A 16,500-nucleotide genomic window follows, 5' to 3' on the forward strand; every position below is an offset into this window, starting at 1 on the left:
GTAGGTAAAACAATATTGAAATAATAAAATGTGCAAAAAAAATTACAAGAAGCGGATCAATTCTCACCCAAATTACAGAGATATAACAGAGATATATACCTAAGCGATGCAGAAAAAATGTAATATATAAATTATATATATATATATATATATATATATATATATATATATTCCTGGTACTTAATGTGCTAAGCCAAGTATATACACCTATACTTTCCTATTATCTAAGTTACAACCAATATATGATCCAACTCCTATATAATATGTTCTGATTCATCCTTCCCTATGTGCATTCTACATGGGAAATAAGACACACACCCACACATATACGGAGACAGGCAAAGCCTACACCAACTCGTCTCTAGCAGCTATATATCAATCTCTGCCAAGGCATGTGTTTAAATATTCAGTGAAAAATAATGACTTGTTCGGTATCACTTATAGGAAGATTATTATGTCCATCCTTCAAACTCAGCCCCCAACTGAGCTTCATGAGCAGTCAAAATTCACCTTAAAATAGCAAATAGTAAATAAAAATATTTTTCAATAATTAAAAGTAAAACAAAAATAAAGATCAGGAGTTTTTAAAACATTATAATGGAAGAAAGATTATAAAAGTAAAAAGGATATATATATATATATATATATATATATATATATAATTTTTGCATTGTGAATGAAAGGAACATAAATAAAAAGTAGGATGAAGACACTACAGCTGGTTGCCATAATCAGTCAGCAGTCATCGTTAGGGTGTTAAGGTCAAGTCTGGGGATCATGGGGCAGTTCTGATGGATGGAGTTGCTGGGCTTGCTGCTAGAGGAGAGGAAAGTAGATGGGGAGGTTGCAAACCTCCATGGTGAGCTGATCTGCTTTTTTTTTTTTTGTAAGGTGAATCCCCAGATCTAGGACCTGCCATCCATCCCTTCTGCTGGAACAAGGAATCATCATTGTCCCCTTCTCCTCCAGCTCCATCAGCACAGCAGAGCCCAGTGAGTGACAGCAGCACCATCCAGTCCCAGCTCAGGGGCAGACCTGCAGCACAACTTTCCTAATCCTTGCCCACTGATTGCACACTTTGTACAGATTTCTTTATTATTAATGCAATGTGTAAAATCTACATCCCTATCCTGATATGATTATTGGTTCATAGGTAAGCAGGGCTCATTTCTGCAATCCTGCCCTGGCTGCTGTCCCAAAAGCTGATTGAACATTACTACTTGTGAACACTCATTTTCTGTATTGTACTTTAATTCTTATTAGCCACCGATCGATAGTTCCAAAGTGAAAAAGAAAGTCACATTCACTTTGTGAAGTAAGAAGGTGCTTGACTTGAAGCTGTACTGCGCTCTGCTCTGTGTTGCCGCTATAGAAGAGGGCGATCTGAAATAAAGAGCAGGTTGGTAATGAAAGAGAGAAGACTGGCAGGTGAGTGACCCACAGAGCTTGCAATCAGCACGATCAGAAGAAGGTCAGAGACCAGATCTAGTCCAGAAGAATTTTTTTTTGTGTGTTGCTAAGAGGGTTAATAGTGTATCCAAATCCAAGTCCCTACCTCCTCCCTCCCTCCCTATAAGCCGGCCCCCTTATTATTGGGTGGCAGCTGAGAGAGACAGGAGCCTCCAGCGAATCACAGGCTCATTGATTAGGGCGAGTTGGTTTGAATAGAGCTGGCCATGTGCCAGCCCCCCCTCCTCCCATTACTAACCCCTCTCCTATGATTAATCGCAATGCATTATTGATCATCATAATTATGGCAGGACACATGCGCGCTGGCTGGGGCTCCCTGCCCGGAATTGGGAGCACATTTTGGGAGTAAATTATTTGTCTTCTGCCCCAGCTGATGTGTGAGCCAGCATGTCTCGGAGGAAGCAGGCGAAGCCCCAGCATTTCCAATCGGACCCCGGTCTGGCCCTGCCTGGAAGTCATGGTAAGTAGGATCACCTCCGTGTATGATCATTGCCTGTCTGTATCACCCAGCCTGGGGATCGAACCCGGGATCACTGCGATCTCTTCCCGCTGCCTGCACCCCGGACACTCATCGCACCTGGAAGTCCACGCAAACTTTTACACGAGTGGGCTCCGCGGTGCTGACACGGTGCTTTCACTTTCTGCTACTTTCTTCGCAGGACGATCTCCCCTCTGCCTGCTGTATGAGCTGATTTTTTTTTTTCATTTTACACACAAATTGGTAATACCAGTGTGCTATTAATTCCAGCTAGTGTGCTAATAATTCCAACTAGTGTGCTAATAATTCCGTGTGTATTCATGGTCCTATAAATCCACAGGGCAATTCTGCCACTGCCATCTAAATATAAATATATATAGTATATGGGCATCTTTACTTCAAATGGACAAGATCAGGGTGCTAATCGTATATAAATCCTGTTTAATAATGTATTTATTACCTTTGTACACGTTCTATTACTATAATATTTTATATATACTGTATAGGTTGCTTTGTTACTTATAGATACAAATAGTCAATTCTCATATTACTAATTCCATATATAGTGTATAGGATACTTTAACTTCAAAATGTACACTATATATATTATGAGATTCTCCGTTACCTATAAATGGATAATTCTATTACGATCAGGCTGCTAATAATTCTGTACAAAGATCTCGATGTTACTTTTGTTAACTTGTAGATATAAATGTACAGTATATATAAAACTCAGCTTGGATACGCATGGCCATGTCTTACTATTAGGCTCTCCATAACTCTATATAGTGTATATGGTACTTTGCTACTTTTTTTTTAGTTGTTTAATGTACAATTTTGTAACTTTGCGGTTGTCAATAGTTCTATTTAGATTGTGTATATTTTACTTTATAACCTTTTTAGATGTTGGAGATACAAATGTATCTTTCTGTTACTCCCAGGCTACCAGTAATTCATTATATATCGTGTATGGGTTACAAATGAGCGATTGTGTTGTTTGCAGGCTACTAATACATGATTTATATTTAGTTTGAGATATTTTTATTCTTTATAAAGAGCTTTCTTTTTTTCTGTAAGTTGCATGTGAGTGGAGTTGTTGGAATATCTGGAAATGCTCTTAAGGGATTAGGCTGTTTGTAAACGTGGTTTTCTTATTAGTCTGCTTATTGGATGTGCTAAGAAGGACTTTATTTAGTGTTTGGTTTGAAGAGCTTCAATATTTGTGGCTGTGGATTCCCAGTGAGGCAGATGGGACCTTACAAGCCACTTCCATGTTCTGATCTCTTGCGCTTACTGTCCTCAGTTCTTCCAGCTAATCCAATGGATGCACCTTGTGTGACAATCCCCATTTCATTACACCAGACCCCCATTGAAAAGCGATTTGTCCCCTTATGCCAAACATCCTAGAGGAATAGCAGGCTTCTCCCCATGCCCTTTTGTGAAATCCTGCAACATTTAGGGTCAGACCTTCCGAGCTATTCACTAAAAACAATGCACTCCACATGGGCTGGCTAAAAGGGGAGAGAACCAGAGAGAGAGGGGTAAACTTTCTTCTCCAAACCTTTCCTTATTTATGATATCTGCTAAAGTTAATCTGTTTCTGGATGTCTCTGGGAATTAAGTACTATGATTGCTTTGCACTGAAGGAAGCACCTTTTGACTCTTGTAGATAACTTCTTAAGTAGTTCTGTTTTGGAGACTTAACCCTTTGTGTTCCCTGACTTTTTTTTAACTTAAAAAGGCAATAATTGTGACTAGCAGACTGGCCTTCTGAGTCATTCACAAAGGTGACCCTATACATTCCCATTTCTCATGCGGCTAAAAGATTAACCACATCTAGCAGAAGATGGTTACTGATTAATCCAAATCTAGCCCCAAAAATGTAAAAAAAAAGTCCCTTTCCTGCTTAATTTCCAAAATAAAAGGCATACAGATGAGACAAGGCTGACTTAACTATTACTTTGCGCCCACTTATCTTTTTTTATGTACAAATTACAGTTTGCAATTTAGCTTTCGATTTTTAAAATAACAATTTGATTTTATTTTTAATGTAATAGTTTAACTTTTATTTTATTCACCTGATTGTTTTTTTTAAAAAAAGTTTTGCTTTTATAAAAGTAACAAAAAAATAAAATCAAACTCCAGGTTTACCCCCTCGCCACCACCCGTTTTGTATTTTGTCTCCTTAGAAACTTTTATGGCTTGAATGCAAACTACATCAAAGAACTCTTTTGTTTGCTTCTAAATAACATCTAGACATTTGCAACATAATTACTTAGTTCTAGCCTCCGCCGAGCTCAGACAAGGTTTTTTTTAAGATGGTCACAGCACTAAACTACTAACAAACTTTTTGTCTGTTTTATTCACTTATTTGTTTTAATTCACACCTGATAACATTAGAGTTATTTTTTGTTTCTTTTAAATCGGGAAGAGGTTCGTTTTTTTTAAAGCTATTGTTTCAGTTATTAGCAAACTGCTAAAACAAACAAAAAAATATATATATAATGCCTAAATCTTTAACATGGTTTGTACACCAGTTTGCGAACAATAAGGTTAAATCTGCCTGCAGGACATGTTTGTAATAGTGCAGAGGATTATCTTGTAATAATATTAGTATTCCATTAAAGCCACCGAAGGCTACAATTCTTATAGCTATAGTTTATATAACCTAACAAATGTTAGGAATGTTTTTTTTTCTTTTACTTTGTGACAGTAACATATTTTTTATTTAGTGCTACATTGTAGAGAAACAAGGTATTTTCTGAGTTACAAAAGTTTAAAGTTGATATTTGTAATATTGTGTTTTAGTCATTTTGTGTGACTGATCGCAGTGTTTTAATTAGTGTTTGTTCCTTCTGAAGTCTGTACCAGCTGCAGGTTTGCATGGGGTATATTTATTTGTTTGTTTTTCCCCTTACAGTGCAGGGCTTCAGTGTTTGCAAACAGTCTTATCTTCTTAGAAATTCAACAAGTCCTTCCGTAGCAGAAAGCAGGGGGGAGATAAATTTAATTGCAGTCCTGGAAATGGAGAGAGGTTGGAATGCTTTTTAGGCTGCATGAAACAAAGATCAAGATTTTCTTTTAATTATTTTTTTAAGGGGCAAAAGGTAGCATAAAATGTTAAAAGTAGTAAATGTCATTTTAGATATTTATATATTTTTTATTTTATTTATTTTGGATTACATACACATTTTTCTATCAGAAATTTTGCAAAATTAGGGATGTGCCAAATGATAGGTGTTAAGTCTGCTAAATCTAATCATCATGTACATCAATCTAAGCATTGTGCTTTCTTAACCTTTGCTGGCCCTTGCTGACACAGTTCAGACTTGCAATATGTTTTTGAATTCTTCCCTGTTGACCCAGAATGCAGTCCCCCCTGGTCTCTCCTAGCAGGGAGTTAACAAACTAACTACACCTTATCAGCACCACTTCTTCTAACCCTATTCCCCCTTCCTGCCCTCAGACAACAGAAACCCATAGTGGATTGACAAGTGCTTCCCATAGGGCAGTGTTCTCCAAAACAACTGGGATTTAGTTTCTTGTCTGAATGCCAATATTTATGTAGCCAAAGTGTAGATGTAGCCTCCAGGAGCCTTTCTTACACTGATACTGGGATTGTCATGGACTTTTTTTCCCCTTGAAACCATTGCATCTGGATCCCCACCTAGTGTTCACTATTATAAAATGTGAAATTTATCTTGTATTGCACTAGAAAATGAAACTTTTTTTATTCTTTAATACACTAAAATAATGTTTGGCATAATCAGTACAAATAGATGTTTTTTGTTTTTAGATTTTTTGTTATGCTAGTATACCTTGTAAAGTGATTTTGTAAAAAAATGATTAATGAGCAGGATATGGTTTTTATTTAACAAACTACATTTGCATGTTTTGGGATTGCTCTTGACATGTACGTTTTATACATCAGCTGAGTTTCTGGCTAATTCATTCTGCTTTTTTATCTTTGTAACAATGAATGTAATAATTGAGGGCAATTTGTCATTTCAAATATCTTGGTATAAACAATGTTCCAAAATTTAGACTTCAGTTAAAGACCACATTCACACTAATTGTGATTATCTGAATATTAGTTTTACATTTCCCTACATCTGCGTTTTTGTATTTCTAGGTACACTGGATTTGTTGCAGTTGAAGATCAATAAAGAATCCGAAGAAATGAAGTCTGAAGCAGAAGAAATGAAATTTGTTTTTAAAAATGAAAGTATGTAAACATTTTTTTTTTTTAATTCTCCAATCCTAAAATCGTTCTAAATATATTTTTTTTTTTAATTTGTAGTTTGCAATACAAATGTATATTAAAATGCCTGTCCAACCCTTGCAAAAGCCTGAATACTGGTTTTATAACTGTAAACTGTTGATTTTAAAGTTAATAGCTCTTTCTCTACTAAAAAGTTTGGGGAAAGCGCATCCCGTTTTAGTACAGAGAGAAGTCTTTGGCCCCCTCTACAAGCTGTTTAGCCGTGAATTTGCTATTATTTGCCTAAGCACAGCTGACCAAGCAAAACTGTGTTTTAAAGTGGCATTATGTTTTGATAAATGTGATCTGGTTGAAAAGTATTTTCCACTGAATGTAGAGCTTAAATGAACATGCTGACATAATAGTTTTAATGCATTTTGTTCAAAATGTGTGCACAAACAGAATGGCTTTTTGTTCCCTCATAATTGGCTGTAAAAGTAGATGGGGACATAACCATTACATATGGAAATGTGCAAGATTTCCCTTGAATATATTAGATGCTGAATTTTCATGGGAAAAGAGCTTCATCTAAAATGCATATATTGCTTGTCAAAACAGGAGTGTTCACTGTTTCGTCCTATAAGCATAAAAAAATAAACATACTTTATAATTTTTAGACAATAGTAACATTTGTGTAAATGTGTGTATGATTGATATATATGTATATATAAATTTCTCTTTTTCTATTGTCCTTTTTTGACAATGTTTGATTTCAATCGCCCTATCCATTTTAAGTAGGAATGGTTCTTTTTCCCCTTTTCTACCATCATATAGATTAATTGCTGGTATTGCTCTAAGGGTTTTGTTTATTAAGTATTTAAAAATCTTCCCTAATTCAGGATGGTGTCATGGAAACTCCATTGTGTGATTTTTAGGGTTGCAGTGAAACAGGCAGGGAGGTAATCTCTGAATTACACAGATTTTTTTTCACAGCCTTGTAAGATAACCACACAATTTTGAACAACAGAAGTTTGTCTTCACGCTGGGTGAACAATAGGAAACCATCCTGTTTTCAATAGGATCAGTTAGTTTGGTAGTTGGGAGTCCTATGTTTAATTTGCAAATGGCACTGGTTGTGATTAGACATGTAAGCAACCAGTGGGAAAAACAAATTTGTGAGCAAGCAGAAAAAGCGTTTGTCTTCTTGCTCCCTAAAATGTTTGCTATACTGCTTTCTTTATGAATTTTACAAAGTAAATAAAATAGGATGCTTAGGTTTAATAATTGTTCATATGTATAAAAATGTATTCTACAGAACGATTGCAGATTACTTTTGTGTACACAAACATCTGAAATATTTGTGTGTATGTATTATGTATATATTATATGTATATAAAATATATATATATTAGGACCACTGGATAAATTTACAGCACCATGAAAGCCTAAATCATTCATGTTTTCTATGGAATAGAAGACTACTCAATAAGGGGCATGAAATATTGAAAATCAATATAACTATTGGATTTCATTATTGCTCAATGGCTTTTCTCTGGTATTTATATTTTGATGGATTGTTTAAGATACATAATTATGTAAGACACCAGGGCTTAATATGCTTCCTTTAAGGTTAGGCGAAAGTTGGGGTATTGATTAGTTTTCCCACCCAAAAACTAATTTCCCATGAATGAGTGTAGCAATAAATTGTTGTGAGGTCTATATTTCTTGATTGTACGTTTAGGTTGTTGTTTGATAGTGTATGTTAATAATTAAAATATGTATATTTTTTTTTTTTAAGGAGTTGCAGAGAGAGGTCAAACTCTTCGGACACCCAAGAACAAGGAGGCTCATGTCTGTAGCAGATGCTGTGCCGAGTTCTTTGAATTATCAGATTTGTTGCAGCATAAGAAGAACTGCACTAAAAATCAATTGGTTCTAATTGTGAATGAAAATCCACCACCTCCTGCTGAAACAAGCTCTCCAAGTCCCCCCTCAGATAATCCTGACGAGCACATGAATGACACAGTTAATAACGCAGATCAAGCAGACTGTAGTGACCTTTCAGAACCTAATAAGCCTGACAAAGAAGAATCCATGGAGGTGGAGATCGAAGCTAGCAATAGCAGCAGTGGTTCCAACCAAGTGGACAATGGAGTTCCAAGCAGTAATAATTCCACATTGGGTACCTCAGCTATCACAACCTCACTACCTCAAGTAAGGGATCTGACAACTTTGGGCAACTTCTCTGTTATTAACAGCAACGTTATCATTGAAAATCTTCAGAGTACTAGGGTGGCTGTAGCACAGTTTTCACAAGAAGCAAAATCTAAAGGGGTCACAAATAATAAAATGGCTGTGCCTGCCCTAATGGAACAGCTCCTGGCATTACAGCAGCAGCAGATACATCAGCTGCATCTGATTGAGCAAATCCGGCACCAAATTCTACTGCTGGCTTCACAAAGTGCAGAGATACCTTCATCTTCTACTGGGTCTCAAGGGACACTGAGATTATCAGCTACTCCACTGACTACATTGAGTTCCCACTTGTCTCAACAGCTGGCTGCAGCAGCTGGCCTAGCACAAAACCTTGCTAGTCAATCTGCTAGCATTAGTAGTATGAAGCAACTAGCCCAAGTACAGCTACCTCAGAGCAGCCCCAACACTATACCATCCAGCAGTAGTTCTTCTCCAAAAATAAACACCTTGGCAACAGCAATTAATCCACCCTCCTCGGAGAGAGTACCTTCAGCCACTGGTGGTTCACAAGTTAGTAACCCACCAGCATCTGCTGTAACATCTTCACCAACTTTTGCAATAAGCAGTTTATTGAGTCCCACATCCAATCCACTACTACCTCAAACTGTCCCGAGTAACACCCTTTTTCCTACTGCATTGCCCAATGTAGGAACGACAGCAGAGGACTTAAATTCTCTGAGGAAAAACAAGCCAGCCAGTGCAACTGCTTTTGAAGCTAAGAGCGCATCTGATGAGGCATTCTTTAAACACAAGTGTAGGTTCTGTGCAAAAGTCTTTGGCAGTGACAGTGCCTTGCAGATCCACCTTCGTTCTCATACGGGTGAGAGGCCATTTAAATGCAACATTTGTGGAAACCGGTTTTCCACCAAAGGGAATCTAAAAGTTCACTTCCAACGCCACAAAGAGAAGTATCCTCACATTCAGATGAATCCATATCCAGTGCCAGAGCATTTAGACAACATACCCACAAGTAATGGAATCCCATATGGGATGTCCATACCACCTGAAAAACCTGTAACTAACTGGTTGGATACTAAACCAGTGTTGCCTACACTAACTACTTCTGTTGGGCTGCCTCTCCCACCAACCATTCCCAACTTGACACCCTTTATTAAGACTGAGGAACCCCACCATATTGCTATTAGCCACCCTTTAGCTAGCCCATCAGATTCCGTAAAAAGTGATTTGACAAACACAGAACCACTAATTAAAAAAAATTGCAGTCTTCCAGAAGATGCTGAAGCCAGTGAATTGCCCAGTTTTGAAGAAAAAGGTGAAGACAATTCACAGCAGTCAAATAATTTTCAAAATTTTAATAGTGCAGAATGTTCTCCTGCAGATGATTCTGGTTCAACCAATACTGCAAATTTTTCTAACCCGCTCCTACCACTGATGTCCGAGCAGTTCAAAGCAAAGTTTCCATTTGGTGGTCTTTTGGATGCATCTGCTGCATCAGAGACTTCCAAACTGCAACAGCTTGTAGAAAACATTGACAAAAATTCTAGTGACCCCAATGAGTGTGTCATATGCCACCGGATACTAAGTTGTCAGAGTGCTCTGAAAATGCATTACCGCACTCACACTGGAGAAAGGCCTTTCAAATGCAAAATATGTGGCCGTGCTTTCACCACAAAGGGTAACCTAAAGACCCATTACAGTGTACACCGTGCCATGCCACCGCTTAGAGTGCAGCATTCGTGTCCTATTTGTCAAAAGAAATTTACCAATGCTGTTGTTCTTCAACAGCATATCAGAATGCATATGGGAGGACAAATTCCTAATACTCCAGTAGCTGAAAATTATCCTGATTCTATTGAATCTGATACTGGCTCATTTGACGAGAAAACTATTGATGATCTAGACAACTTCTCAGATGAAAACATGGAAGATTGTCCCGACAGCAGTGTTCCTGATACCCCAAAATCTGCAGCGGTGTCCCAAGATAGCCGGTCTTCCTCCCCAGTAAACAATGAAATGTCAAGCATTGCTGCTTTGGAGAATCAAATGAAGATGATTAGTGCTGGCCTAGTAGAGCAGCTCCAAGCCAGCCTGAAGTCAACCGAAAATGGTTCTGTTGAAGGCGATCATATGACTAATGACTCTTCATCACTTGGAGGAGATTTAGAAAGTCAGAGTGCTGGAAGCCCAGCAGCATCTGAATCTACATATTCCATGAATGCTATGTCGCCTAACAGCACAAATGACTTTATGAAATTCCCTAATGCTGAAGAGAAGCAGCAAAAGACTTTGCCACCTGAACTGTCTAATGGAATGTCTCCAACTCCTGCCAATGGGGGTGCCCTTGATTTAACCTCCACTAACACTGATAAAGCACTCAAAGAAGAACCTTTGGGTGTGTTATTTCCATTCAGAGAACGAAGCAAGTTTAAAAACACAATTTGTGATATCTGCGGCAAAACATTTGCATGTCAGAGTGCCTTGGACATTCATTACAGAAGCCATACCAAAGAGAGACCATTTATTTGCACAGTCTGCAACCGTGGCTTTTCCACTAAAGGCAATTTAAAACAGCATATGCTTACACATCAGATGAGAGATTTACCTTCCCAACTTTTTGAGCCCAACTCCAATTTGACCACCAACACCAGCTCAACAGCAAACACTGTTACCAATCCTCTGGCCGCCATCATAAAAACTGAATTTAATGGTTTCATGCAAGGCTCTCCTCAGGACCACAAGGAACAACCTTCAAGTATTACATCTTCAGGATCTCTATCTTCAGCTACATCACCTGTACTCCTTCCATCCCTGGCCAGAAGGACTCCCAAGCAGCACTACTGCAATGCATGTGGCAAGTCTTTTTCATCTTCCAGTGCTTTACAAATTCATGAAAGAACCCACACTGGCGAAAAACCATTTGCCTGCACCATATGTGGCCGAGCCTTTACCACAAAAGGAAATCTTAAGGTAAAACTACATCCCTTTCTATTTTTTTTTTTTTTTTTTTTTTTTTTTTTTTTTTTTTTTTTTTTTTTTTTACTAATGCAAAAAATATTGTACACATTGTGCCATGTTTTTTCCACCTTTTTTTTTTTTTATCGAGTAAAATGTTTAGCTTTTAAGTATGTTCAAAATTTGCAAGTAATTAAACTATAGTGAGCATTGGTAGTTGAAGAATTCAGTTAAAGATTTACAAAGTGAAAGTGATCCTCAATATGTACTAACAGAAATATGGAGGCTGCTCTTGTCTTTTTAAATGTTAGTTGCCTCGTAATCCGTAGACTCAGTTTTTTTTAGAACATCACACTGTATGAGCATGCAAATCAGGAAAGTAAATTATCTCATCTATAAGTCAAGACTTTTTTTTGGATAGGATGGTGTGAAGTTGCATTGTGTTTTGTTGTATTGCCCATTGCTGCGTATCTTTAAAGTGGGGCTGGGGTCCCTTCTAAAGGTGGTATTCCTCACTTTTGAGGGACTTCCTCTTCCTTGTGTAATGAAAAAAGAGGATACAAATGGGAAGTTAAGCCATTTGGTTTTAAATATGCTGCTAGTTAGAAATCTAATCTGAATACATGGCTAGAAAGCAATGAATCCAGTGGATCAGCATGATGGCCAAGGAACAAAGGAGTAAGCAATAACTGCTTTTCTATAAGTTCTTGGTCCACCAAAGTGCTGCATGTGCCAGCATTCTAAAGCTGAAGGGCTGTCCTTGCATTTATACTTTTTTCAGTTTGGGGGCTTAACTATCCACTGAGAGCTGCTAGGCTTAAATCTTTGTGTAATTAGGCATGAATAATAATGCCAACTCATACTTGGTGCATCAGCCAAGTAATTTAATAATCGGAATTAACTCGGAAAATCCTTATTTCTCTACTTCACTACGAAGTGCATTGTAACCAAATGGTGGAAAATAATCATCACATTACAAAAATTAAGTGACATACCAGGAGCATGGTGCCCGTTTTTTTCAGTCAGGCCTTTGTCCATCATTGGGCACCAACTGGTAAAAATATTGATATATATTTTGGTGGTCCTTTCTAGCAATCACTTGTATCTTCCCCTTTGTCTTGGTGCTGTAGAGGTCCAGTACCAGTCATCAAAGCTATGCAAGTGGACAGGGCATAGAGGAAACCCTACTTATTGTACTCCCAATTTTTTTTTGCAAGAGGAAGTGTATGACTACAAAATAGCAGAATTTGACTATGCTGCTTGTTGGTAAAATTAATTTCTTTTTGGATAGCTTTAAAATTTATAAAGTGTAAGTGAACTGGTCAAAAAGAAGTACACGAGGTGTGTGTGTAACTGTAGAGTATTTAGAACAAAGATTCATGTACTTTTTATACATCTGCAACCTAACAATTGTATTTTAAGAAAAAAAGTTTCCTAATTAATAGGAATCGGTTGCTATAGGTTTGTGCATTACAAATTTACGTAGACCTGAAAATGAGTGTTAGTATTGTGTGTGTGTGTATTTTTTATATATATAATATATTTCACCTTTTTAATGTTAAGGGAGCTATACATTTCAATCAAGACCATTTAAACTAGTGTTAAAACTTTTAATTCATTGCTAATAATACCTAGGTTTCGGTGTCTAAAAATATTGTATAGCTTGTGTCTGCAGCAAGTGTGCAGTATTTATGTGCATGTTCTTACCCAGAATTCATGTTGGCATTTTAACTACTCTAAGACATGACATAGGCATTTTAAATTGGTTGAAGTAAGGCAGACACATTCATCAGCCATCACTGCTCTTTCAGTATTACTCTGGTATGCATAGGCTTACCCAGAAACTTTAAGATCGATGTTCTTTAACATGTACTACTCTGCTGGTATTAGGTTGCACTGGTTTCCCCATGTAACCTGTATTCTGACCATTATGTACAGTGTTTAATACATTTGCTGGCATTATAAGCTTTTTAGCAGACATACCCTTGCTATTCTCATCTGACGCACAGTGTTATTCTCATGTGAAACCGTTATTCTATTGACATTTTGAACAAGCGAGTTTATCTGCTGCAACCCTTAAGTGCTTAACCAAGATATTTATTCATCTGAAGCATGGATGACTCAGGTTCTTAAACAGTAGCCGAGCCCTTGCGTTTGTTCATAGTGTTGACAGAGAATTTCTCTAGAGATTGCTGTCAGAAATGTGTGATGAATAATGACTTTTAGGTCATGTAGTCTGCCGACGTGCTTAAATTGTAAGATGTATTAAGTAACGTCAATCCTTTAATTTTTAAAATTATTTTTACTCTGTCTAAACTACATTTTTTGCATGCTATGTAGACAATTAGACTTTAGCTGCAGCTTCTTTTTTTGGTTTTTGGTGTCCCACTGAAGTGCGTTACAGGGTTTTGGTGGCAAAGCACTTATCTTCAAACACTTATCATCCTCATGCCAATTATATCAGATTTTTATATATATAAATAATTATATACAACATTCCCACAAACTGAAAATGGGAGAATAATCACTTTAAAAACTACTTGTAGGTGGATAAATTGGATACAGAGTGCCATGAGGGCTCTTTGATAAATGTGGCCCTTGTGATTTTGAGTCGAAATTCTGAGCATGCCAATTTCGTATCCATTTGGAATTTCTTAACTCTTGGTCTGACGGAAAATATGTTAATATTAATTTCTAAATTTTAATCTCACAATGCGATATTCGGATCTTAAACCTTAACAAATTCAATGCGTATAGCTTTTTATGTATGTATGTGGGAGATGATCAGAAGTGAACATTTTAGTGATTATCCCTGCAGAAAATAAAAATTAGCTGTATACTCCAAAAAAACTTTCAACCTTGTGATATATTAAGGTGATTCATATACATTGTTTAGTGAGAACAAGCAGTTTTAAATAGGGAAATGCTTCTTTTTTTTTTTTTTTCCCCCCCCCCCCCCCCCAAAGAAAAAAATGCAATGTTAACACTTTACAGTAAATAAGTGAACAACAATTCAACTAAACCTTTATTTTTTTTTAATACAGGTTCATATGGGCACTCACATGTGGAACAGTACACCTGCAAGGAGAGGAAGGCGACTTTCTGTGGATGGACCTATGGCATTTTTAGGAGGGAATCCAGTTAAATTTCCAGAAATTTTCCCAAAAGACTTGGTTGCCAGGACAGGAGATCCATCAACTTTCTGGAACCAGTATGCTGCAGCATTGTCAAATGGATTGGCCATGAAGACGAATGAAATCTCAGTTATTCAGAATGGTGGAATTACTCCAATGACTGGAAGTTTGGGAAATGGCGGCAGCTCACCTGTTAGTGGCATGACTGGAAACTTAGAAAAACTGCAAAACTCCGAACCAAATGCACCTCTAGCTGGTCTGGAGAAACTAGCAAGCAGTGAAAATGGAACTTCTTTTAGATTCATGCGTTTTGTGGAGGACAGCAAAGAGATTGCTACAAATTAGCACATCTCTTCTTGAGGACAATATGTGCAGCCAGAGGTTGCTTCTCATTTTTTTTTTTTTTCTTTAGTTGGTTGTTTTTTTTTTTTGTTTTTTTTTACTGCACCATTGAGACTTTTTTGTATTATGTTCAACTTGTAGAGTTTTAAGTGAGTGTATTTATTAGTGATCCTAATTTTTTTGCTCTGCATACAAATGCAAGCATTAACTTTGGTCTTTGTATTTGGAACTAAATACTAATAGACTGGAGTCGTAAACAGGCTGTAACATTTATGGCAACTTGCAAGTCTTGACAGTTGGTCATTTGGCATTAACTTATTTTATATATTCAGTTTTAACATGGTCCCTGATGTTAATGCATAAAGAAATATGACAAAATTGACTGTAATTAATTACAATTTTTGATGGGAAGTTTCTCACTTGCATTTGTGGAATAGAAGGGCATGGACTATGAAAAGGACTGATTTGAGGATTGTACAGTGTAATCCTGAACAGCTGTTGGGGTTTTTTTTTTCACTTTTTGAAGAGGAATTTAATTTTAAAATTTTAAACCCTTACATGTTCGCCAATAGATGTTCTGTGCATTTTAGCGTTTCTAATGTGTATAAGACTGTACAGTGAAAAGAATGCAGGATGAAAACAGGATGCAAAATTAACTTTCTTTGCAATGGACACCTCCCCTCCCTTCCCCAATTCCCATTTGTAGGTATATTCATCATAGGTGATGTGCTGGAATTTCACAATTGCTGCTAAATATAGCATCTTAAACAACCTTCCATTTCAAAAAGAAGAAAAAAATGTAGATGCTTGTGTATATGTATATATATAAATATATAAATGAAAACAATATTCACTTTCATTGATTGTAGATAAGCTTTGTGATCCTTAAAGCCTCCTGGGCCTGCAAAAATCCTTTTTAATGCATTGCAGTTCTCTGGCAGTGAACGCTTTGAAACAAACGGTCCTTCTATTCTCTAATAACAGAACAAACTGAGGTGTGGTTCATTTTTTTTTCTTTGGGTAGGGGATAATGGACATTTATGCACTTTCTTTTGGAAAGTTGGACGTCCGGCTCTATTGATGTTTTACTGATAAATGGGGAAATACTGTAATTTTAATCATTACTCAAATACATCAATTTTCCAATATTGTTGTTTGTTTTTAAGGCTTTTGATGGCATTCTGAGTTTTTTAAAGTGTGTGTGTGTGTGTGTGTGTGTGTGTGTGTGTGTGAAAATATCTTCTCGCCCCCACTTTTATTTTAGGGTCGTTGTTCAGCATAAATCAATTGCATTTAAATACTAGAAACTTCAAGATTAAGTAGTTTCTTGCTTTACAATATGATCCATAAATATTGATTTGACCTAAATGTATGGCATATTTATGCATACTGATTCCAGTTCTTGAGGATAGCATACTGCAATATGCTATTTAAATACTTTTTTTTTTTTTTCTTTTTGGTGATGCATTTGCATGTGTAGAGGACAAATCTTATAAGCCCCCTGTGGTTTCTTTCTTGTGTGGTCAGCTGTTTAGATTTATAAATGACACTGAAGCTTAGATGAGCTATTGACAAACGCTCAGATTGTGTGCAGCGTCTGTCCCTAAAGGACTTAACAGGTGGAGTGTATTCTGAGTATCACAACGGCATTATTTTAACACACCTGCACTAATACAATTTATCTGTTTATATGCAGAGCTTTCCTT

At 36.8% G+C, this 16,500-nt stretch overlaps 1 protein-coding gene across 2 annotated transcripts; it reads left to right on the top strand.

The window, feature by feature from the left end:
* The first annotated feature begins 840 nt into the window (after positions 1-840).
* On the top strand, positions 841-15,942 carry SALL1 (spalt like transcription factor 1). Of its 2 annotated transcripts, none has more exons than XM_072422918.1 (4): positions 841-1,930; positions 6,081-6,173; positions 7,948-11,333; positions 14,363-15,942. In XM_072422918.1, exons 1-4 carry the CDS (start codon positions 1,858-1,860, stop codon positions 14,795-14,797), a joined length of 3,987 nt encoding a protein of 1,328 aa, XP_072279019.1. In that variant the 5' UTR covers positions 841-1,857; the 3' UTR covers positions 14,798-15,942. The 2 variants fall into 2 exon arrangements, with proteins under 2 accessions (XP_072279019.1, XP_072279020.1); XM_072422919.1 differs by lacking the exon at positions 841-1,930 and adding an exon at positions 3,852-4,702.
* Positions 15,943-16,500: the final 558 nt, after the last annotated feature.

The sequence above is a fragment of the Pyxicephalus adspersus genome, chromosome 9 (genome assembly GCF_032062135.1).
Source record: "Pyxicephalus adspersus chromosome 9, UCB_Pads_2.0, whole genome shotgun sequence".
In the NCBI taxonomy this organism is placed as follows: domain Eukaryota; kingdom Metazoa; phylum Chordata; class Amphibia; order Anura; family Pyxicephalidae; genus Pyxicephalus; species Pyxicephalus adspersus.